The sequence below is a fragment of the Pogoniulus pusillus genome, chromosome W (assembly GCF_015220805.1).
Source record: "Pogoniulus pusillus isolate bPogPus1 chromosome W, bPogPus1.pri, whole genome shotgun sequence".
Lineage (NCBI taxonomy): Eukaryota > Metazoa > Chordata > Aves > Piciformes > Lybiidae > Pogoniulus > Pogoniulus pusillus.
Window position 1 is genome coordinate 5,653,500 of NC_087308.1, and position 23,942 is coordinate 5,677,441.

The 23,942-nt window shown below is 45.7% G+C and overlaps 1 protein-coding gene across 3 annotated transcripts in view; it reads left to right on the forward strand.

The window, feature by feature from the left end:
- LOC135192885 (mothers against decapentaplegic homolog 4-like) overlaps nucleotides 1-23,942 on the forward strand; it is a 69,365-nt gene that overhangs the window by 39,787 nt on the left and 5,636 nt on the right. For all 3 annotated transcript variants that reach the window (XM_064176264.1, XM_064176265.1, XM_064176266.1), the window contains 2 exons: nucleotides 19,137-19,320; nucleotides 23,324-23,492. In XM_064176264.1, the coding sequence (XP_064032334.1) occupies nucleotides 19,137-19,320; nucleotides 23,324-23,492 (353 nt within the window). The remainder of the gene's footprint in view (nucleotides 1-19,136; nucleotides 19,321-23,323; nucleotides 23,493-23,942) is intronic.

Sequence of the window (23,942 nt, forward strand, 5' to 3'; positions counted from 1 at the left end):
GGATGGGTGGGCAGAGGCCAGTGGGATGAAATTTAACAAGGCCAAGTGCAGGGTTCTGCACTTTGGCCACAACAACCCCAAGCAGCGCTACAGGCTGGGGACAGAGTGGCTGGAAAGCAGCCAAGAGGAAAGGGACCTGGGGGTACTGGTGGATAGTAGGCTGAAGATGAGCCAGCAGTGTGCCGAAGTGGCCAAGAGAGCCAATGGCATCCAGGCCTGCATCAGGAACAGTGTGGCCAGTAGGACAAGGGAGGTTATTCTTCCCCTGTACTCAATGCTGGTCAGGCCACACCTTGAGTACTGTGTCCAGTTCTGGGCCCCTGTTGCGGAGAGCAGGAATTAATACGTGGCCAAGTCGGGAATTTATCAAAAATAGTTATTTTTTTATTTTCCCAAAAACCTGCCCCCACAGCTATATATACAAAGATTAATTTAGTTTAATAAGCAGATTCAGTTGCATGAGAATTAACCTACAAGGATACCATCAATAATCTGACCATATTGGAAGTCAGAAGTTGGAAAAGGCCTCAGCTATTAATTAATAGCGGTTTCTTACTAAATTAAGCTAAGCTAAATAACTCAGGCTGACTCCTGCTGTCTGTCTTCTTTTCCAGCGGCTGCAGGGGAATCGTTAAGGGTCGTTAGGCACACAAAGGTGTCAATAGGAAAGCGAATTCCTGAAGGTCTCTGCAGTCCAGCCGAGGGGAGTGTGTGAGCTCAGGCAGACACATATGTCCAGGCATAGGCAAACTCCAAAGCGGGAACCCCAAAGGCAGGAAGACCCCCAATATTTATAACCTTCGCTAGACAAAGGGCAGAGTTACCACACCTTAGGCGCGAAAGCGCACGGCCAATCCCAGCCTGGCTCCAGCGCGGGAACTCACGGGGCAGTCCTCCCCCCCCCTTCACGGCTGCAGGGCAGGCAAGAGGGGGAGGGAAACCAGGCGGCTTTTCCCCTTTCCCCCCGAAGTCCGGGCAGGAGAGGAATTTAGGGGTACAGGACTCCAGGACAGCCCCTAAATTCAAGAGAGATGTTGAGGTTCTGGAACGTGTCCAGAGAAGGGCAACAAAGCTGTTGAAAGGCCTGGAACACAAACCCTATGAAGAGAGGCTGAGGGAGCTGGGGTTGTTTAGCCTGGAGAAGAGGAGGCTCAGGGATGACCTCATTGCTGTCTACAACTACCTGAAGGGAGGTTGCAGCCAGGTGGGGTTTGGTCTCTTCTCCCAGGCAACCACCAATAGAACAAGGGGACACAGTCTCAAGTTGTGCTGGGGGAGGTGTATAGACTGGATGTTAGGAGGAAGTTCTTCACAGAGAGATTGATTTGCCATTGGAATGGGCTGCCCAGGGAGGTGGTGGAGGCACTGTCCCTGGAGGTGTTCAGGAAAAGACTGGATGAGGCACTTAGTGCCATGGTCTAGTTGACTGGATAGGGCTGGGGGATAGGTTGGACTGGATAATCTTGGAGGTCTTTTCCAACCTGGTTGATAAAGAGAAAAAAAAAAGAGATGCTAATGGTGGGTCTTGAGTTGACTATGTTGTAGGCTTAACATAAGCCTACATATTACTGCTGGCTCAGCAGATTTAAGAGATGGAACCCATCTATGACAAAGGGATCTTCACTCCTGCAGCTGAGAAGCCAAATATAGCCACATCTTCTCTATTGCCCCAGGGGTGGAAGGAGTCACGGAACCTGACTGCTTCTATTTTGTATACCCCCTGGAGTGGAAACTCACACCACTCAGGCTGGTTATGAACTGATTCACATTACATTGGAACAGAGTGGAACTCCAAGAGACTCTGCAGTCAGCATTGATATATGTGTGTGTGCGCTCGTTTGAAGCTAGCTAGAATGTTTTGGTGAGAAGGGCTAGATTACAGGCTGTGAAAGGAAAACAATGGTGATGTCTACTTCACTCGTAGGCTTGCAGAGGTGTATAGGAACAAGAAATAAAAACATAGATAAGGCATTTGGGTACTGCCTGGGCTTTGAGCTGCATTCTTCTCTCTCTAACCTAACCTGATTAATCCACGTGCTTCCTAACCCCCCTGGCTGACCCTCCAATCTTCCTTGGGCACAAGGCAGCATCTGCGGTAAGGTAGAGGGGTGGGAGAAGGTGGAAGGGTGGTTGAGAGCCCCTCCTGGGGACTCAGGTTTCTGGGAGGGATGTTGTGTTTCTGTATTACCTTTTAACTTGTATATTTCTGTCTATAGCTGTATATATTGTAAATATCTGCTTGTATATTGTGCTAAGCTGTAAATATAAAGCTTCATTCAATTTCCAGAGCTGGCTGAGTCTAGTCTGGGTGATTTCCAAAGTGTGTGGGGGGGCGGGTAACACCCAAACCATCACAGTGTGTTTTGTCTTTTAGTGGTAGGACACCTGCCTATTATGCAGGAAGGCTCAGGTTCAGTTCCTGGCTGGTGGACACACTGCAATGCAATCCAGTCTCACTTTGAGCGAGAAGGGGCAGGAACTGATCCACAATATCCATTGTTTGATATTGATTGCTGCTTTGCTACTTAGCATAATGCAGATCTAGATAGAGTTCCTCTTATCTAATACAAAACGCATTAGGAAAACTGTATGGTTGTCTCCCTTCTTTTGGTAATTTCTGCCAATGTTCTCAGTCATACCTATTGGGTAATGTAAAACCCCATCACATATGGTGAAATCCAGTGTATTCCACCAAATAATTTAACTGAAAGAGCTCAGAATACGCATAAGTTCTTTCAAGTTCTTTTCCAGATAACCGTGGTACCCACAGAAAACTTGCGAAGACCTTGCTGTTCATGCGAAGACCTTGCCGTACATGTGAATCCAGCCTGTTTGGGGCCTAATTGGGAGTGTGCTAGTTTGAGCCTAGCTGGGATATTTTAGTGAGAGGAATGAGATTATTGGCTGTGAAAAGGAAACAATGGTGATGTCACTTCGCTCATAGGCTTTCTGAGATGTATAAAATCAAGAACACAAATATGGATAATGCAGTTGCTGTGTGTCTCTGGCTGCCTCCCTTCTCTCTCTAACTTGCTGTCTTTGTGACTAATCCATCTGCTTCCTAACACCCCGTAGCCAATTCTCCAAACTCACCTTGAATATAAGGCAAACTCTGGGATAAGGTAGAGGGGTGGAAAGGAGGTGGAAGGGTGGTTGTGAGCCCCTTCTGGGGACTCTGGTTTATGGGAGGGTTGTTGTGTTTCTGTATTACTTTTTTAACTTATATATTTCTGAATATAGCTGTATATATTGTAAATACCTGCTTGTATATTGTGCTAAGCTGTAAATATTAAGCTTCATTCAATTTCCAGCTTGGCTGAGTCTAGTTTGGGTGATTTTCTTAAGTGTGGAGTGCAGGTAACACCCAAACCATCACAGGGAGACAGTGGGGGTGGGAGAAAGTGAGCACTGGGCTTTTTTTGGTGGATTTTGGCTTGGCTGGGGGTAAGGTTTTGAGGGAATTCTCATGTATCCTGTATCTGTATTAGGTGTTAAAGATTGGTGTATGCCATATTTTTCCTGCACATTTTTAAATACAACCTTTCTGCATTTTTTTTCTCCAATTCAGCAAGAGCGTTATTATTTTACTGCCCTTTTTCTTTAAAAAGAGTAAAGTAGAATAATCTAAGTGTGTTGCGATATTACATAAAAAACTATGACAAGATTCCACTATCTCTCTAGGCAGCCTGTTCCAGTGCTTTGCCATTGTCAAAGTAAAGAAGTTCCTCCTCATGTTTAGATGGAACTTCCAACGTTCAAGTTTGTGCCTATTGCCTCTTGTCCTGTCACTGGGCCTCACTAAAAAAAAGAGTGGCTTCATCCTTGTGCTAGTTTGAGGAGAATTGGAATATTTTAATGAGAAAAAATAGATTATAGGCTGTGAAAAGAAAGCAATGGTGATGTCTACTTCACTCATAAGTTCACTGAGACGTATAAAAACAGGAACACGAACATAGATAAGACAGTGTGTATCTGTCGGAGTGTATGTTCTCTTCTGCTTGGATCTCCATAACTAATCCTTCTACTTCTAACCCCCCTTGCTGATCTTCCAAACTCACCTTGCACATAGCAAACTCTGGGATAAGGTAGAGGGGTGGAAAGAAGGTGGAAGGGTAGTTGGGAGCCCCTCCTGGTGGCTGATTTCTGGGAGGGGTGTTGTGTCTCTGTATTACCTTTAACTTGTATATTTCTATGTATAGCTGTATGTATTTGTAATATATTGTAAATATCTGATGTATATTGTGCTAAGCTGTGAACATAAAGCTTCATTCCTTAATTTCCAGCTGGCTGAGTCTAGTCTGGGTGATTTTGTAAGGGGGGGGGCACAGTTAACTCCCAAACCATCACAATCCTCATGACAGCCTCCCTTTAAGTATTTATAAGCATTGGTCAGATTCTCCCTCAGTCTTCTTTAGGCTAAAACCCCCCAAGTCTCTCAGCCTTTCATCATAAGAGAGATATTCTAATCCCCTCATCATTTTAATAACCTTTTGCTGTACCCTGTTGTCCAGGGGTTGGCTGGGACGGAACACCAACCAAAACAGCCAGATGACCCATCTAAATGGGTATTCAATACTATGGTACTGAATGGGTATTCCTTACTGTGTAAGGAAAGGGCTGACTGGGGCAAAGGATGATGGGGCTTGGAGTTTGTACTGTGATATGAGATGCTTCCTGTTTACGGGTTTTGCTCTCTTCTGTTTCTGGGTTTTGCACCCTCTTGCTTCGACTTGCTTTGCTCTCTCCAACAAAAAAAAGAATCTAGTACTTTTTGTATTATTCCATTAAACTCTCATTGTCTCAACCCACAGAGCTCTTGTTTATTCATTTGCTCCTGATCTTCCTTGCCGTCTGTCATCGGTCAAGTTGAATATTGGCTGCTGTTATTCATAACATGCTGCCATCATGCCAGCTTCAAAATGAAAGTGCTGTTTGGAGCAAAGTATTATGAGGCTTCAAGTTCAGATTGCAACATGAGAGATTTCCTGTTCCAGTTGCTGCTTTTGGGTTCTGGGGTTTTTGGGTGTTAGGTCCTTCCTGCAGGAATGGCTGCGATACAGGTGGGACTTGGTTAGCACACTGGCTTTCTGCTTTCTACTGTTTTTTTTTCTGCATTTTGCTGTGCTTTTTCTACAAATAGTCTAAGGTAATTGTGCATTGTATTATTAGGCATTTATGTTATCTCATTTTATATTAAGCTCTTATTTAAAATCTTTTTATCTCAACCCAGAGTTTTCATGTGTTACTTTTCCCTCACTTTTGTGTTGGGGGGTGAAACAGGCAGGTTAACCCATTCTCTGGGTTTAACCTGTTACACCATCTCACTGGGAGGGTGGTGTTGGAGTTTTGTGTGAGCAGCTGTGATGTTTCATCTGAATCAAAACTGTAACAGTCCTTTTTGGTGCCCAACGTATGGCATGAAGGGGTTAAGATAATGAGAAAATTTATCTAAATTTTTTTAAAATAATTTTGTATACTTTTTTTCCCCTTGGTATGGTAACCATATTAATGCATTTGCTTTCCTGGTTCTGTTATATAAATCCTTATGTACTTTATGTGCTCCCTGTGGTGGTGGTTAGCACCTCAAGGAAACTGATTAGAACTATTATGTTATTGTACTGCCTGTGGACAAATTATGATATGATTATTCCATGGTCACTTGGTTAAGCTGGTATTTATAGGTGGTGGTGTCATTTATTAGTAATCTTACTTAAGGGGCAGAACAGTGGAGAGTATGGGCAAGTGTCTTGGACAGCAGTCACCTCTGATGTTTTGGAATTTCATCTCGACAAACTAGTAAAATATTTGGAAAAAGTCTGTTGTCAGCCTGGAAATTCCCAAGAAATACAAATCACTGCAATGCATTGGGGCATGGCCCATGTTTCCGGAGCCCTTCTCATCACTATTCAGTACCCTCAGAGGTAAGAGAAGGTCTCTAGGCATAAAGACACACTGACAGGCAGTGCAGCTGCACCAGAGAACCACCCTGTGCAGGTATCAATTGTCCTTATACAGTAAAATAAATATATGAAAAAATCGGTTAGTTTTTCAAAGGGTGAGGATGAATCAGTGTCATCATGGGAATAAGAGAGAGAGCCAGAGGTGATCACTTGACCTTTATCCCTGGATGAGCTGTGGGACATGTGAAAGGATTTTGGTGCCATTCCAGGCAAGCATATTATTACTTGGCTACCCCAAAGTTGGGATAATGGGGCTAGTGGTTTGGAGTTAGAGGGTAGGGAAACCTAGCAGATGGGTTCCTTGTCTGGGCAAGGGGCGTTGACAAGGTGATTAGAAAACAGACACAGTTTGCCTCTGGAGACAACTTCTATCAGACATGAAGGATAGATAGCCCTTCAAGGAAGATATTATGTGTTACCCAGGGAAGTGGACCACCATGGCAAAAGGCATCCAGTACTTCAAGGAATTAGTTGTGCTGGAAATCCTCTATAATAACACAAATGACAATTCTCAGCCTACAGACCCAGATGAAACTGTAGGCACACCAGCCATGTGGAAGAGTTTTATGTGGAATGCACTAACATCATATGTGTTAATGAAGGGGAAATTAATTGATGTGAGATTATATTTTTTCCAAAATTAATATTGTTTATTAATTTTGATATTCAGAACTCTTGCCACTCCTGACCACTCATTTTAATAATATTCAGGTTATTACACGTTCATGGAAACATTTTATAGATAATATCTAGAGCTAGTACTAACCAGCAAAATATATAAACATTAATTGAACTGGAAGAGAAGTTTCCTGTGGTCAAATGCTGCTTGGGGTCGATATACCGCTTGCCCACTAGATGGACTCAAGGAGCTCTTTCCGCTTATGGCAAAAGGCAATAGGCTGTCTTGCTATGTGCAGTCTCAGCGTGATGTCACACTGGCCACACAGGCTGATTGCGTGGAGGCATTTAGAGTCTGTTCCTGGTAAAGTCGTGATAGTGGAGTTTCCAGGCAAACAATAAGGCAGCAGGCAACAGCAGACATGAATAGAATGGCAGAGCGCACCAGAGCACGGCTGAGCATGTTGTTTACCTGTGTATCTCCTTTTATCTATGTGGGCTGAGATCAATGGGCCTCTGGACACAGAATAGTCAATCAGAATGGCAGTTAGCTAAACCATACCATATTAGTCAAAGCCATAGGCTTGTTTTATCCAAATTCAGGAAAAGCATAGGCCTTACACAATGCAGGCACAAGTTAAGTGTGTGTACTTTGTTTACCACAGGACCTGGACAAGCCAGAGTCCTTAGATTTAGTGGCTCCATGCTCTTTTGTCTTCTTTTCCCACAGCTGCTTCTCTTATGGAGCAGAAAAACATGTCTGGGCAAGTCAGTATATGTATTAAGCCTATTTTAGGCCTATCAGGCATACCATGACAATATGCCAACTCATTGGCAATAGTATCATGGAAAGATGACCAAGGACAAACAGTGGGTCAATATACCGCTTGTTCACTAGATGGACTCAAGGAGCTCCTTTCTGCTTATGACAAAAGGCTATGTGAATTACAAGAGTTTACAAAATTTTGTTAAAGAGGCTGTATTTACTCACAAAAAAAAAATCTCCTGACTCGCAGGACTAGCTACAGTTTCAGACAGTATCCAAACACTTGGAGTGGGTTCTTAGTGTATTGGTTCTAGTTTAAGCTTCCCAGAGCCCATAAGCCTAACAGAACAATACAATAATAGGATGCCTTCCCCTCTCTCCCCTTTGGAAAGAAAGGAATTAAAATCAGAGGTAGGACTAATAAATCTGACATCCTGGTTGGAGTCTGTTACAGACCACCCAACCAGGATGAGGGAACAGATGAGATATTTTACAAACAGTTGGAGGCTGTCTCAAGATCTTCAGATCTTGTCCTTGTGGGTGACTTTAACCTGCCAGATATCTGCTGGGAACTTAATTCGGCAGAGAGGAGGCAGTCCAGGAGATTTCTGGAGTGCATGGAGGACAGCTTCATGACCCAACTGTTAAACGAGCCTACCAGGGGTCAAGCTCAGCTTGATCTGCTGCTCTCCAACAGAGAAGGGCTGGTAGGAGATGTGATAGTGGGAGGCTGCCTGGGGTATAGCGACCACGAGTTAGTGGAGTTTTCAATATACAGGGAGGTAGGGAGGCACTTCAACAAAACCTACACCTTGGACTTTAGGAGGGCAAACTTCAATTTGCTCAAGGAACTTATTTCCAATGTCCCCTGGGCAGCAGTTCTTGAGAACAAAGGGGTCCAGGATGGTTGGACTTACTTTAAACAGGAGCTCTTGAAGGCACAGGAACTGGCAGTTCCCACGTGCCGAAAGATGAGCCGCAGGGGGAGGCGACCAGCCTGGATGAGCAAAGAGCTCCTGAAGGAAGTGGGGGAAAAAAAGAGGGTGTATCGCCTCTGGAAGGAGGGGAAGGCTTCTCCTGATGTGTTTAAGGAGGTAGCCAGACTATGTAGGAGAAAAATTAGAGAGGCTAAGGCTCAGCTAGAACTTAGGCTGGCCACTTCCGTGAAAGTTAACAAAAAACACTTTTATAAATTTATCAACGCTAAAAGGAAGGGCAAGAAGAGCCTCCACTCCTTACTGGACCGGGAGGGGAACACTATAACTGATGATGAAGCAAAGGCAGAGGTCCTGAATGCCTTCTTCGCCTCAGTTTTCAACAGTAAGGAGAGAGGAGGAGGAGGCAAATGGCCTCTTAAACTGGGGGATGGGGTCGGGGAGCAGTGTGTTCCCCTGGAAATTCATGAGGAATTAGTTCAGGACCTGCTGAGCCACCTGGACACCCACAAGTCCATGGGACCAGATGGGATCCATCCCAGGGTGCTGAGAGAGCTGGCAGCTGAGCTGGCCAAGCCACTCTCCATCATTTTCCAGCAGTCCTGGCTCACCGGAGAGGTCCCAGGAGACTGGAAAATGGCCAACGTGGTCCCCATCCACAAAAAGGGTCGGATGGAGGAACCTGGGAACTACAGACCCGTCAGCCTGACCTCAGTGCCAGGGAAACTGATGGAGCAGGTTCTCTTGGGGCCAATAACTGCGCACCTGAGGGATGGCAAGGATCTCAGGTCCAGCCAGCATGGGTTTAGGAAGGGCAGATCCTGCCTCTCCAACCTGATCTCCTTCTATGATCAGGTGACCCGCTTGGTGGATGTGGGGAGGCCTGTGGATGTGGTCTATCTGGACTTCAGCAAGGCCTTTGACACTGTCCCCCACAGCAAACTGCTGGCTAAGCTGTCAGCCCGCGGCTTGGATGGTAACACTCTGTGCTGGGTTAGGAACTGGCTGGAGGGCCGGACCCAGAGAGTGGTGGTGAATGGTGCCACATCCAGCTGGCGGCCAGTCACTAGTGGTGTCCCTCAGGGATCAGTGCTGGGCCCCATCCTCTTTAACATCTTCATAGATGATCTGGATGAGAGCATCGAGTCAGTCATCAGCAAGTTTGCAGATGACACTAAGCTGGGGGCAGATGTGACTGAGCTGGAGGGCAGAAGGGCTCTGCAGCGGGACCTTGACCGCCTGGACAGATGGGCAGAGGCCAATGGGATGGGGTTCAATAGCTCAAAGTGCAGGGTGCTGCACTTTGGCCACAACAACCCCATGCAGAGATACAGGCTGGGGTCGGAGTGGCTGGAGAGCAGCCAGACAGAGAGGGATCTGGGGGTACTGATTGATACCCGCCTGAACATGAGCCAGCAGTGTGCCCAGGTGGCCAAGAGAGCCAGTGGCATCCTGGCCTGCATCAGGAGTGGTGTGGTCAGCAGGAGCAGGGAGGTCATTCTGCCCCTGTACTCTGCACTGGTCAGACCACACCTCGAGTACTGCGTTCAGTTCTGGGCCCCCCAGTTTAGGAAGGACATTGAGATGCTTGAGCGTGTCCAGAGAAGGGCGACGAGGCTGGTGAGAGGCCTCGAGCACAAGCCCTACGAGGAGAGGCTTAGGGAGCTGGGGTTGTTTAGCCTGGAGAAGAGGAGGCTCAGGGGTGACCTTATTGCTGTCTACAACTACCTGAAGGGTGGTTGTGGCCAGGAGGAGGTTGCTCTCTTCTCTCAGGTGGCCAGCTCCAGAACAAGAGGACACAGCCTCAGGCTGCGCCAGGGGAAATTTCGGCTCGAGGTGAGGAGAAAGTTCTTCACTGAGAGAGTCACTGGGCACTGGAATGGGCTGCCTGGGGAGGTGGTGGAGTCGTCGTCCCTGGGGCAGTTCAAGGCAAGGTTGGATGTGGCACTTGGTGCCATGGTCTAGCCTTGGGCACTGTGGTAAAGGGTTGGACTTGATGATCTGTGAGGTCTCTTCCAACCTTGGTGATACTGTGATACTGTGATACTGTGAATTAAATGTAGTGAGTGAAAAGGGGTAAAACACCCAAAGAATAGTCTTGCTTTGATTTGGAGGTTAAAAGAAAAACTTTAACAATAAAAGGTATTTAAGGGGAGTTACAAAAATGTATAGGGAAGGGAAATGATACAAAATATATATACAACCAGATTGATGGCAATGGATGTAGGTAGATTCAGAAGGTGGTTGTCCCACCACATGGTAGGGTGGCCATGTGGCACAGCAGGAACAAGGGTGTTGCTATCAGGCAGGCAGAGTAGAGAGAGAAACAGGAAGCTCCTCTGTTTTTACAGGGGGTCTAGACAGGAAGTGGGAGTGGGCTAACCATTGCACCTGGGGTTAACTTTATACACCTAGCCACTGAGGCTTCTGATTCTTCCCAGGCTTTATCAAGGATGCTGAGGAAGGAGGCAGGTGATCGCTGACCTTATCCTGGCTCCTTTGGATGATCTGTGTGTCCCTTCCAGGGCTCCTCATCTTGGCAGGTGTAGGCAGGATGTCTTGCAATGTACAGTCTTAGCACAATGTCACACTGGCTATGCAGGCCTATCACGTGAAGGCATTTATGCCTGTTTCTGCTAAACTCGAAGCAGGCAATTTTCAGGCAAACAAACCCAGAGCACAGGGCTTGTTATTCAGCAGAGCTAACTTATAGCTTAGCAAAACAGTGCTGCAGAAGGCAATGGCAGAATCCCTGCCAGAGGCAGAGAGCATGGCAGCAGGCAGCAACAGCAGCAAGCACAAATACAATGGCAGAACATGTTGTGTTACCTGCTCATCTCTTTTTATCAATACAGCCTGAGACTAATGGGCCTTTGGACACACAGTAGCCAATCAGAATGGCAGTTAGCCAAACTTGACCATATTAGGTGAAGCTATAGACTTGCTTTAACCAAATTTGGGAAAACATAGGCCTTGCACAAGGTAGGCACAAGCCAAGTGTATGTACCTTGTTTACCACAGGATGTAAACAGGAGCAAAACAAGTCTGGGCAAGCCAGCGTCCTTATACCCAGTAGCTCCAGGTTCTTTGTCCTTTTTCCTGCAGTTGCTTCTCCCCATAGCAGAAGGAGGGAGAGCAGAAAAATATGTCTGGGCAAGCCAGGACATGTGTAAGCCTATTTTGGCCTATTCAGGCCTACCGCAGCACCTGTGTTTTCCCAAATAAGGGAAAGCAGGCTCCTGACTTCACCTAATATAGTCAGTTTCGGCAAAGTGCCATTCTGATTGGTGAATCTCTGTGGACAAAGGACCCATTACCCTCAGGCAAATAATAAATGGAGTCAAATTGTAAACAACATGCTCTGCTCTACTCTGCTCCACCTCATGGCTCTCTGCTCTGCCCTGCCACGCCACATCATGCTTTTGCTTCATTGTGGTCTGCCTTCTGCTCCAGACCAGCTTTGCTTTGATGCTTTGAGCTTGTCTACCTGGAAACTTTGCCATGCCTCAAGTTTACCAGGAAAAGGCATTAAGTGTCTTCACACTGTGGCAAGAATAAGCCACCACTAAGACAGCATGTCTGCCTGCATACCATCCGTCCTGGAAGGAGTCAAGTCCAGGTCAGAGACTGTTAACCCTCAGTATCCTGTCAGAGCCTGGGGAAAACTCCAAAAGCCTTTAATGGTTTTCAAACCACTGACAGCAACCTCTCCACATGCTTTGAGTACTGTCTGATACTATAATGTAGCCCTGGAAATCTGGAGATACTAGCTTGTGAGTAAATACTCTAAAAGCATCTTTGTAATTAAAGTTACTCTATTGTGCCTTCTGCCTTAGCAGAAAGGTGCCTCTCATGTCCCCCTAGAGGACAAGTGGCATATCGACCACAAGATTTTCTTTCCAACTGTTTAAATTGTTTATATTTTTTATAGTTTTCTTAATTGGTTAAATTGCCTGTTTTCCCTGTGTGTAAATACCCAACCATGTGTTTGAACCTTATAAGTAAGTTCTCTGGCGAGATTTAATTTTAATAAACAATTTTCATATTTATTAATATTTTTGCCTTGATATAAAAATTAATATATTAATTTTGCCTATAATTCACAACAGACTGTCAGCATAAGGGTGAATTACTATTATAGCTCAGTGGACCCATGATACCTCAGGTGATCAAGGGAGGGATATGACATACAGATGGGCTCAAAATTGAGGGGTGAACTTAATTATGGACACCATTGTACAGTGTGGTAGTTTGAGCTAGTTGCCACCTTAAGAAAAACCACAGAGACGAAGTCCTCCAAAGAGATGGAGAGAGAGTCCCAAGGGACAGACCTGGTCATCCCAGGATATTGTAATATGGTTATTCTATTTCACTTCCTGGTATCACAGTATATAAAGCAGTGCATAGCTGATATCACTCTCTTCTAGTGAGCCTGAGGTGGGGAAGACAGTTTTGGCCTACTCTCAGGCCTGGTGAAGTTGAATGGGGTGAGGAATCTAGAAGGTTTTGGTCTGGTAGGCTCAACCTAGTTTGTGAATTTATTGATTCTACCTGAATGCCTTATATATATGTACACACACACTTGTAAATAGAATCATCATTTAATCTTCCAATCAGTATGCAGCATTTTCATTTTTACTCCCCTGGTCATGGGTGGCTCATGGCCCTAAACCAGGAAACACAAGTTATCCATGAATGTGAAATGTGTATTGCAATCAAACAGGCCAAGTGGGTAAAGCCTTTGTGGTATGGAGGGCGATGGCTGAAATATAAATATGGGGAAGCCTGGTGAATTAACTATGTCACACTGTCACAAACCCACAAAAGCAAACACCATGTGTTTACAATGGTGGAAGCAACCACTGGATGACTGGAAACATGTTCAGTGCCCCGTGCCACTGCCATGAACACTATCCTGGGCCTTGAAAAACAAATATTTTATTGGCATGGCACTCCAAACAGAATTGAGTCAAATAATGGGATTAATAGCCTTGTAGACTGTTGGGCCAAGGAGCATGGCATTGAGCGAGTGTATCACATCCCCTGTCACACACTAGCTGCTGGGAAGATTGAACATTATAATGGCCTGCTAAAAATCACCCTGAGAGCAATGGGAGGAGGGACCTTTAAAAATTGGGATGCACATCTAGCACAAGCCATACCAGAGGATCTAACAGATCAAGGGAGGTTCTCCTTCCCCTCTACTCTGCCCTGGTGAGACCTCCTCTTGAGTACTGCCTTCAGTTTTGGGCTCCCCAATTTAAGAGGGACAGGGACCTGCTGGAGAGGGCCCAGTGGAGGGCTATGAGGATGATTAGGGGACTGGAGCACTGCCTTATGAGGAGAGGTTGAGGGACATGGGACTGTTTAGCCTGGAGAAGAGAAGACTGAGAGGATTTAATAAATGTTTATAAATATCTGAAGGCTGGGTGTCAGGAGGGGGGGGACAGGCTCTTCTCACTTGCTCCCTGTGATAGGACAAGGAGCAATGGATGTAAGATGCAGCACAAGAGGTTCCACCTCAACACAAGGGGGAACTTCTTTACTGCAAGGGTCACAGAACACTGGAACAGGCTCCCCAGAGAGGTTGTGGAGTCTCCTCCACAACTAGTGACAGCCAGTCACTAGTGGTGTTCCCCAAGGATCAGTGCTGGGCCCAGTTATGTTCAATATCATTACTGATGATCTGGACAAGGGGATTGAGTCCAGCATCAGTAAGTTTGCAGATGACACCAAGCTAGGAGCAGGTGTTGATCTGTTGGAGGGTAAGAGAGCCCTGCAGAGGGACTTAGACAGGTTGGATAGGTGGGCAGAGGCCAACGGGATGACATTTAACAAGGCCAAGTGCAGGGTTCTGCACTTTGGCCACAACAACCCCAAGCAGCACTACAGGCTGGGGACAGAGTGGCTGGAGAGCAGCCAGGAGGAAAGGGACCTGGGGGTACTGATAGATAGTAGGCTGAAGATGAGCCAGCAGTGTGCCCAGGTGGCCAAGAGAGCCAGTGCATCCTGGCCTGCATCAGGAACAGTGTGGCCAGTAGGACAAGGGAGGTTATTCTTCCCCTGTACTCAACACTGGTCAGGCCACACCTTGAGTACTGTGTCCATTTCTGGGCCCCTCAATTCAAGAGAGATGTTGAGGTGCTGGAACATGTCCAGAGAAGGGCAACAAAGGTGGCGAGGGGCCTGGAACACAAACCCTATGAGGAGAGGCTGAGGGAGCTGGGGTTGTTTAGCCTGGAGAAGAGGAGGCTCAGGGGTGACCTCATTGCTGTCTACAACTACCTGAAGGGAGGTTGCAGCCAAGTGGGGGTTGGTCTCTTCTCCCAGGCAACCAGCAATAGAACAAGGGGACAGAGTCTCAAGTTGTGCCGGGGAAAGTATGGGCTGGATGTTAGGAGGAAGTTCTTCCCAGAGAGAGTGATTTGCCATTGGAATGGGCTACCCAGGCAGGTGGTGGAGGCACCATCCCTGGAGGTGTTCAAGAAAAGACTGGATGAGGCACTTAGTGCCATGGTCTAGTTGACTGGAAAGGGCTGGGTGATAGGTTGGACTGGATGATCTTCGAGGTCTCTTCCAACCTGGTTGATTCTGTGATTCTATGATTCCTTCTCTGGAGACTTTCAAGGCCTGTCTGGATGCATTCCTCTGTGACCTGAGCTAGATTATGGTCCTGCTCTGTCGGGGGGGGTGGACTCAATGATCTCTTTGGGTCCCTTCCAACTCCTGACATCCTTTGATCCCATGTAATCACACTGCCTCTGTCCAGTTCAAATTCTAATATGCTGTAGAAGCAGATAAAATCCCTGTAGTGCATATGAACATTGTATTAGGGAACATGGTCTGGCTTAGTCCTGCTTTAGGCAAAGGCAACCCCATCCATGGGATTGCTTTTGTCCAGGGACCTGGATGCACCTGGTGGGTGATGTGGGAGGATGGAGACATCCACTGTGTACTGCAAGGTGATCTCATTTTGTGTGAGAATAGACAGTGAATGTCACACATAGTGTGAGGTGTGTTGAATGTTGTATAAAGTGTGTTGTGTTATGTTAATTACTGATAGGCATGATGTAGATTGTATAGAATAAGGGGTGTAGAAGGTCTAGATTTCAGCTGGAAGGGAACACCAATTAAGACAGCTAGCTGAACCAGCTAATGTGTTTTCAATACCATGCTGACATTATGCCTGCTGGATAAGGAAAGGGCTGGCTGGGGCAAAGGATAATGGGGCTTGGAGTTCAGACTATGAGATGCTTCCTGTTTTTGGGCTTCACTTTCTTTTTTTCTGCTTCCTGGTTTTGCACCTTCTCTCATCTCTCTTGCTTTGCTTCACTTTGCCTTGCTTTGCTCTCTCCCAAGAAAGAAATATGGTATTTTTTGGTATTATTCCATCAAACTCTCCTCATGTCAACCCACAGGGTTTTTGTTTATTCTTTTGCTCCCAATTCTCCTTACCATTCCACTGGGAGGGTGGTGTGGGGGAGTTTGTGTGAGTAGCTATGTGTGAACTCAGTTGCTGACTGAGTCAAAACCATAACACCTGTCAAGCAGTTCCCCGTTCTTAAATTGGGAAGCCCAGAACTGGACACAGTTCTTCAGATGAAGCCTCATTGGGGCAGAGTAGGGGAGCAGAAGAACTTCCCTTGACTTGCTTGCCATAATCTTCTTGATGCACCTCAGGATGCCATTAGCCTAACTGAGCAAGATTGGCCATATTGAACAGAACTCAACCCAGTACTGACCCCCTGGGGAACACCACTTGTTATGGACCTCCAACTAGATTCTGTGCCACTGACCACAACCCTCTGAGCTCTACTTTCAGTCAGTTTTCAATCCACCCCACTGTCCATTCACGCTTCCTAAACTTGCTTATGATGATGCTGTGGGATATGATGTCAAAAGTCATGGTGAAGTAAAGGTAGACAACATCCACTGCCTTCCCCTCACCTATTCATCCAGTCATGCCCTTGTAGAACACTATCAAATTAGCCAGACATGACTTCCCCTCGGTGAATCCATGTTAGCTACTTCTGATGACCCTCTTTTCCTCCACATGCTTTGAGGTGACAACCAGAATGACCTGTTCCATCATCTTTTCAGGAATAGAGGGAAGACTGACTGGCCTATAGTTTCCTGGGTCTTCCTTCTTGCCCTTTTTGAAGACTGGAACCCTATTGATTTCACCCATTTCACTCCTTGAAGACATGAGTATTTATTTGAAGATAAAAATACTTAAAGGAATTCAGGCACCTTGGTTTATTCTAATAAAAGTAGATCTTAAGACAAGTAGGTGTGCTGCTCAGTGCTGCATTGTGTAACGAATGAGTACCACTGTCAGCACTGGGAGAGCTTTTTCCTCGTGGCTTATTGGGCTACTGTGTTTAGGTCCTGTCATGTAAGGTCTTCTGGAGTACATAGTGAAGATTGTCTTTGCTGTTGAAGTGCCAACTGTGTTTACCCTTGTGTGGAAATAGGTCCTTATAATCAGCAAAGGTGCCAAGTCCCCAAAGTCTGAGTCCTCGAAATTATGGTAACTTCAGGTTTTAATGTGTCTGAAGACAGTATTAATTCAGTGTCCTAGAGGGGCACAAGCCCAAAAACATGCCCTGGCTTTCCCAGGCATGCTCTAGCGTCAGTGACCTGGGGTCTAAGCAAGTACATATTGCATGTGAGGTGCATGCAACCTGACCCTTGTAATACACCTATGAAACCGTGTGTGTGTCTGGCCATGTTTGGATAAATCTGATTCCGTAGGTTAAAGTATTAAATTTCTATATCTGTTATCATTGGCCTCTCATTGTCTTTGGGCCTGTATTTATACTGGCCATGATGGTGAGCAACTTGCCTTGTTTACCTGGAAAAGCAACAAGAGCTTCTGCAGAGATTGCAGCTGAAAGAACCTCTCCTAGCGTGCACCACTGCTGCTGGCTCCAGAGCTGCAGGGACAAGAGCTATCCCAAGCAAGCCTGCCAACCAGCCGCACCAGTTGCCTGCCTGTAATGCGCAGAAGGGACACATCCCTCAGAGAAAAGGAACTGCCCGGAGGAGCCCCAGTGGTGGTAACAGTCTTTGTACCACACCCAGGGATGCACTCCCCTGAGAAGCTAATGCTGTGAGCAAGCCTGGCAAATCTAATAGGCATCTGTTAAAGGGTTCTGTTGCCTAGAGTCCCCTTGTGGGTAAGCCAGCATTTTGCCAAAATATCCCTTTCTAATTTGAATTGTTGTTTGCACTTTCCAGATTTTCCTAAATTGCTTAAATTATTACATATTCCTGCTTGTCCGCACCCTTTCCACAACTGAATATTATGAATCTGAAAATAGGTTTTATTAATGTTTGGGTGGGATTTTGGGGTTAATAAATTAATATTTTTTATTAATCGTTCCACCAATTATTAAATATGAATAACCTTTTATAACATTAAGCAGCAGATATATATATATACAAAATCACTTTGTGTGCTTTGTCAAGTTTCCTGGCTCACTTGAGTGTTTGGATTTTTTCTCTAATGAGTCAGGGTTGTCCCTCCTCACATGGTGACTTCTTCCAAGTATCATAGAATCACAGAATGGTTTAGGTTGGAAAGGACCTCAAAGATCATCCAGTTCAAATCCCCCGCCATAGGCAGGGGCACCTCCCACTAGAACAGGTTGCTCAAGGCCTCATCCAATCTGGCCTTGAACACCTCCAGGGAGGGAGTATCCACAACCTCTCTGAGCAACCTGTTCCAGTGTCTCACCACCCTCAGTGTAAAGAACTTCTTTCTAACATCTAGTTTGAATCTCCCCTCATCCAGTTTAAACCCATTACCCCTTGTCCTGTAATTACATTACCTTGTAAATAGTACCTCCCCAGCCTTCCTGTTGGTCCCCTTCAGATACTGGAAGGCCACTATAAGGTCTCCTCGAAGCCTTCTCCAGGCTGAAGAGCCCCAACTCTTGTAGCAGAGATGCTCCAGCCCTCTGAGCATCTTCATGGCCCTCCTCTGGACTCACTCTAACAGTTCCATGTCCTTGTGTTGGGGGCTCCAGAACTGCACACAGTACTCCAGGTGGGGTCTGAGGAGAGCAGAGTAAAGAGGGAGAATCACCTCCCTTCACCTGCTGGCCACACTTTTCTTGCTGCAGCCCAGGACACAGTTGGCTGTTTGGGCTGCACGTGCACACTGCCGGCTCATGTCGAGCTTTTCATCAACCAAGACCCCCAGGTCCTTTTCCTCAGGGCTGCTCTTCAGCCATTTGTCACCCAGCCTGTATCTGTGCTTGGGATTGCGCTGCCCCTGGTGCAGGACCTTACACTTGGCCTTGTTGAATGTCATGATGTTGTCCTGGGCCCACCTCTCCAGCCTGTCCAGGTCCCTCTGGATGGCATCCCTGCCCTCTAGCAAGTCGACTGTGTCACATCATCTTTCCTTTGTAAGCAGTCTTTAAAATAGCTTGAGTGCTATTTCAGTTTGCTATTGAAACATGCCATTTTGTTCTGCTCCCTTGCTTAATGCTTTCTTGTTTTATCCCATGACTTACAAAAATCAAGTTGTAATTATAAGGTGCAGGAATGTAGATGACTTACAAAATCCAACTGGAATTATAAGTTGTATGAAAGGCTTGGAAGATCTTAACTAGAAAACCTTCTAGCATTGATGTGTGCTCAAAGAAAAATGACAAGCCTATGCTCGTTGCAGTATGTGTTTTTTTCCTGCGCTATTAAACATGTCTTTGTCTCTCTGAACTTGCTTATGTGGATGTGTACATTGCTCTGAATAACAAATGCAGTTGCAGAAGGCTTGATTGTCTGGAGTGGGTTTATGGGGTTTTTTTTGGTGCTTTTCAGTCAGTTAATTGTATCTATATTCTTCAGCTCCAGAATACTGGTGTTCAATTGCATACTTTGAAATGGATGTGCAAGTTGGAGAAACGTTTAAGGTCCCTTCAAGCTGTCCTGTTGTCACTGTTGATGGATATGTGGATCCTTCTGGAGGAGATCGGTTTTGCCTGGGTCAGCTTTCAAATGTTCATAGAACAGAAGCCATCGAGAGAGCAAGGTACTCTGCAGATCTGGAAATCTTCAGCTGTCTGTAGCATTTGATAATATTCGGGTTTACCTCCAGTCTGTGCCTTCCTTTTGAAATTACAAGTAAAGAATGCTTTTTTTTCACTGAATTAATTACAGCAGTCTTTCTAGGCCACTGCTGTAATGTGTTCAAAAATGGGAACTGTGTGAGGAAAAAAACCCTCAGAGCTTTGCAGTACTTCCAGAAGCTCTGCCTTCAAGGATAAAAGTAGCAGCTCATGCTTTTATGTATGCAAACTGAATATTAGCTGTCCACACCACAGAGTGATGTATAGATTTTACAAAGGAGCAGAGGAAGGTGGATAGAAAGCCAGATTTTTTTTGTTCTCACCATGTGCCAGGCTTTGGAAGCACAAAGAGTCAAAGCAACCTTGCAACTTTTCTTCTTTGAAATTAAAAAGAATAAAATGATTCCCTGTCTTCAGAAATGTTGTATAGCGACAATCAAAATGCTAGATTACTGTAATGTGAGCTAAACACATACATATCTCCATTAAAATGTGGCTTTGTATATGTAGAAGAATAGAATAATTTTGGTTCAAAGAGACCTTTCAGATCATCAAGTCAAATTGTTAGTCCAGCACTGCCAGATCACCACTAAACCATATCCGTCAGCACCACATCTACATGGCTTTTAAATACCTCTGGGAATGGGGACTCCACTGTTCCAGGGCTTGGCAACCTTTTCAGGGAAGAAATTTTTCCTCATGTCCAACCTAACCCTACCCTGGCACAACTCAAAGCTGTTGCCTCTCCTATCACTTGTTACTAGGCAGAAGAGACTGACCTCCACCTGATAATGTCTCTCCTCAGCCTCCTTCAGGCTAACCCCAGTTCCTTCAGCTGCTCCTCACAAGACTTGTGCTCTAGACCCTTCATCAACTTTGTTCATCCTCTTGAGAGGCCTTCTATACTAGAATTCTTGTGGGATTTTACATTTCTGAACAGAACTGAACTCTGAACTCTTCAGGTAGAAGAGGTCCTGGAGTGGCCCTCTTGGGGAAGCACAGGAAACCACAGAAATTAATGAAAGTGATGATAGAGTTGAGTCATTATGGATGAGAATCACAAGTAAGGACAGTAAGGGTGATATTGTGATGGGAATATGCTGTAGACCACCCGATGAGGGTGAAGAGGTAATTTTTTTTTATAAGCAGTTGAGAGAGGGCTCATGATTGCTACCCCTTGTTCTTGTGGGAGACTTCAACTTCCTGGATGTCTGCTGGAAACACAATACAGCAGTGAGAGAACACTCCTGGAGATTCCTGGAGTGTGTGGAGGATAACTTTCTGACACAATTGGTAAGAGACCCAACCAGGGAAGTTGCCCTCCTGGATTTGCTCCTTGTGAACAGAGAAGAACTAGTTGGGGAAGTAAAGGTTGGAGAACCTCTGGGGCTCAGCAATCATGAGATGATTGAGTTCTCTATCCTTGGGGAAACAAGGCAGGGGGTTAGTAAAACAGCCACCTTGGACTTCTGGAGGGCAAATTTTGGCCTGTTTAGGAGTCCAGGAGGATTGGACTCACTTCAAGAGGGAAGTCTTAAAGTCACAGAAGCAGGCTGTGCCTATGTGCCAAAAGACAAGTCGTTGGGGAAGACATCCAGCCTGGCCTCGTATTTCATTTCCCCAAACCCAGACAAACTCCTCCGTGACATAAAGACCTTTGGCTGGACCTCAGGAACAAAAGGAGAGACTATGGCCTGTGGAAGAGGGGGCAGGGCTCTTGTGAGGACTATAAAGATGTAGCGAAACTATGTAGGGAGAAAATGAGGAGAGCCAAAGCACAGCTAGAGCTTAACCTAGCTACAGCTGTTAAAGATAATTAAAAATGTTTCTATAAATTCATTCACAACAAGAGGAGGACTAGAGAAAATCTCCATGCCCTGTTGAATGCAGATGCAAACCTAGTGACTGAGGACGAGGAGAAGGCTGAGGTGCTCAATGCCTACTTTGCCTCGGTCTTTAGCACTGGATCCAGCAGTGCCTTGGGCACCCACCCTTGTGAAGTAGGACTCAGGGAGGGGAATCGGAATGAGAACGTCACAATAAACAAGGAAGTGGTCACTGACCTGCTGCGTCACTTAGACGTACACAAGTCTGTGGGGCCAGATGGGCTGCACCCAAGGGTGCCGAGGGAGTTGGTAGATGTGCTCGCCAAACCACTTTCCTTTATTTACCAGAAATCCTGGCTAACTGAGGAGGTGCCAATGGACTGGAAGGTAGCAAATGTAACTCCTATCTACAAGAAGGACAGAAAGGAAGATCCGGGAAACTATAGACCTATCAGTCTGACCTCAGTACCAGGGAAGGTCATGGAGCAGGTCATCTCAAATGCCATCATATGTCATATAGACAACAACCAGGGGATCAGGCCAAGTCAGCATGGGTTTATGAGGGGCAGGTCCTGCCTGACCAACCTGATCTCCTTCCATGACAAGATCACCTGGCTATTGGATGAGGGAAAGGCAGGTGACATTGTATTCCTAGACTTTCAAAAAGCCTTTGATACTGTTCCCCACAAAATTCTTGTAGACAAATTGGCTACTCATGGCTTGGCTGAGCACATTGTCTCCTGGATAAAGCACTGGCTGGACAGGAGGGCCCAGAGAGTGGTGGTCAATGGAGTTAAATCCAGGTGGCATCTGGTCACTAGTGGTGTTCCTCAGTGATCTGTGTTGGGACCACTTCTTTCTAACATCTTTATTGACGACCTTGATTCAGATAGAGAGAGTATCATCAATAAGTTTGCAGATGACACCAAGTTAGGTGGCAGTGTTGATTTGAATGAGGGTAGAGAGGCTCTTCAGAGGGACTTGGATAGGCTAGATCAATGGGCCAACATTAATGGGATGAGTTTCAACAAGGCCAAATGCCAGGTCCTGCACTTGGGTCACAACAACCCCAAGAAAAGCTACAGGCTTGGGGCAGTGTGGCTGGAGAGCTGCCTAGCAGAAAGGCATCTGGGGGTTGTAACAGACAGGCAGCTGAATATGAGGCAGCAATGTGCACAGGCAGCCAAGAAGGCAAATGGCATCCTGGCTTGTATTAAAAATGCTGTGGCCAGCAGGAGTAGAGGTGATTGTCCCCTTGTACTGAGCTTTGGTGAGGTCACACCTTGAGTATTGTGTTTAGTTTTGGGCACCACAATACAAGAGAGATGTGGAGATGCTGGAGCGGGTTCAGAGGAGGGAAACGAAGCTGGTGAAGGGCCTAGAGAATAAATCTTATGAGGAGCAACTGAGGGAGCTGGGGCTATTTAGTTTGAGGAAGAGGAGACTGAGGGGAGACCTCATTGCTGTCTACAAATATCTGAAGGGATGTTGTGGAGAGGCTGGTGCTGGGCTCTTCTCACAGGTAATTGGAGACAGAACAAGGGGGAATGGCCTCAAGCTGAGACTGGGTAGGTTTAGATTGGACATTAGGAAAAAGTTTTTCATGGATAGAGTGGTCAGGCACTGTAATGAGCTGCCCAGGGAGGTGTTGAATCACCAACCCTGGATGTGTTTAAGGGTCATTTGTATGTGATGCTTAGTGATATGGTTTAGGGTAAATCTCGTAGAGTAGATTTATAGGTTGGACTTGGTGATCCTGAGGGTCTTTTCCAAGCTGGATGTTTCTGTGATTCTGTGTTCAGCATTCCAGCTCTGTATTATCAGTAATCACAGTAGTTGCTACTTGAGTATCATTTCTACATTTTGTGCTTCCCATAGGTCTTTACGTGGCATTACAGATTTTTTTTTTTTACTTTACAGATTTTGTGTAACTATTTACAAACTTATATCCAAGATAATAGCTACAATTTTAAGTCCTTTTATGAGTGAAGTGTAAATTAAGGTATCACAGTTTACTGTAGAAACATGGAATGCTTTGAGTTGGAAGGGCTGGAGTAGAGCTGGAGAACTGTTTGTGGTTTATTTAGTAAAAATCTGATTTATAGTATACATACACTGGTGCATTGGAACTGTTTTTCAGGTTGCACATAGGTAAAGGGGTGCAGTTGGAATGCAAAGGAGAAGGTGATGTGTGGGTTAGGTGCCTCAGTGACCATGCGGTATTCGTTCAGAGTTACTACCTGGACAGAGAAGCAGGACGTGCACCAGGGGATGCTGTTCACAAGATTTACCCAAGTGCATACATAAAGGTTGGTTTGATGGTCCTCAGTGAAGATTGGGGAGGGGAAATAGTAAATGTTTGGTTCTTACATATGTTAGGGAAGCTCTCGGACACTGAAATAAATGGAGCTTAGATTCTCCTTCAGAAAAGCCTAAACTGTTCCATTCAACAAGTCACTTAAGATATATAATGCTTCTTTACTCCCCAAAAGAACAGAACTCTGCCTCTATTTAGTTCATTTGTGAAAACTCTTGAATTAGAGATAAGCTGCTTGAAGTTTGCAGTGATTTTTTTGTTGTCATTTTTAATCCTCAGTTGTGCAGATTGTGTAACAAACATGAAATAAACCCCACCAGCCTCTTTGTACAAGCTTTCTAGTGTGAGATCAGAGTTCCTATGTATGTTAATGCCGAAGCCCGATCACAGAGATAAAAAATAACACCCACCTGAAACCTCACTGCTGAAACTTCAGGCCTAG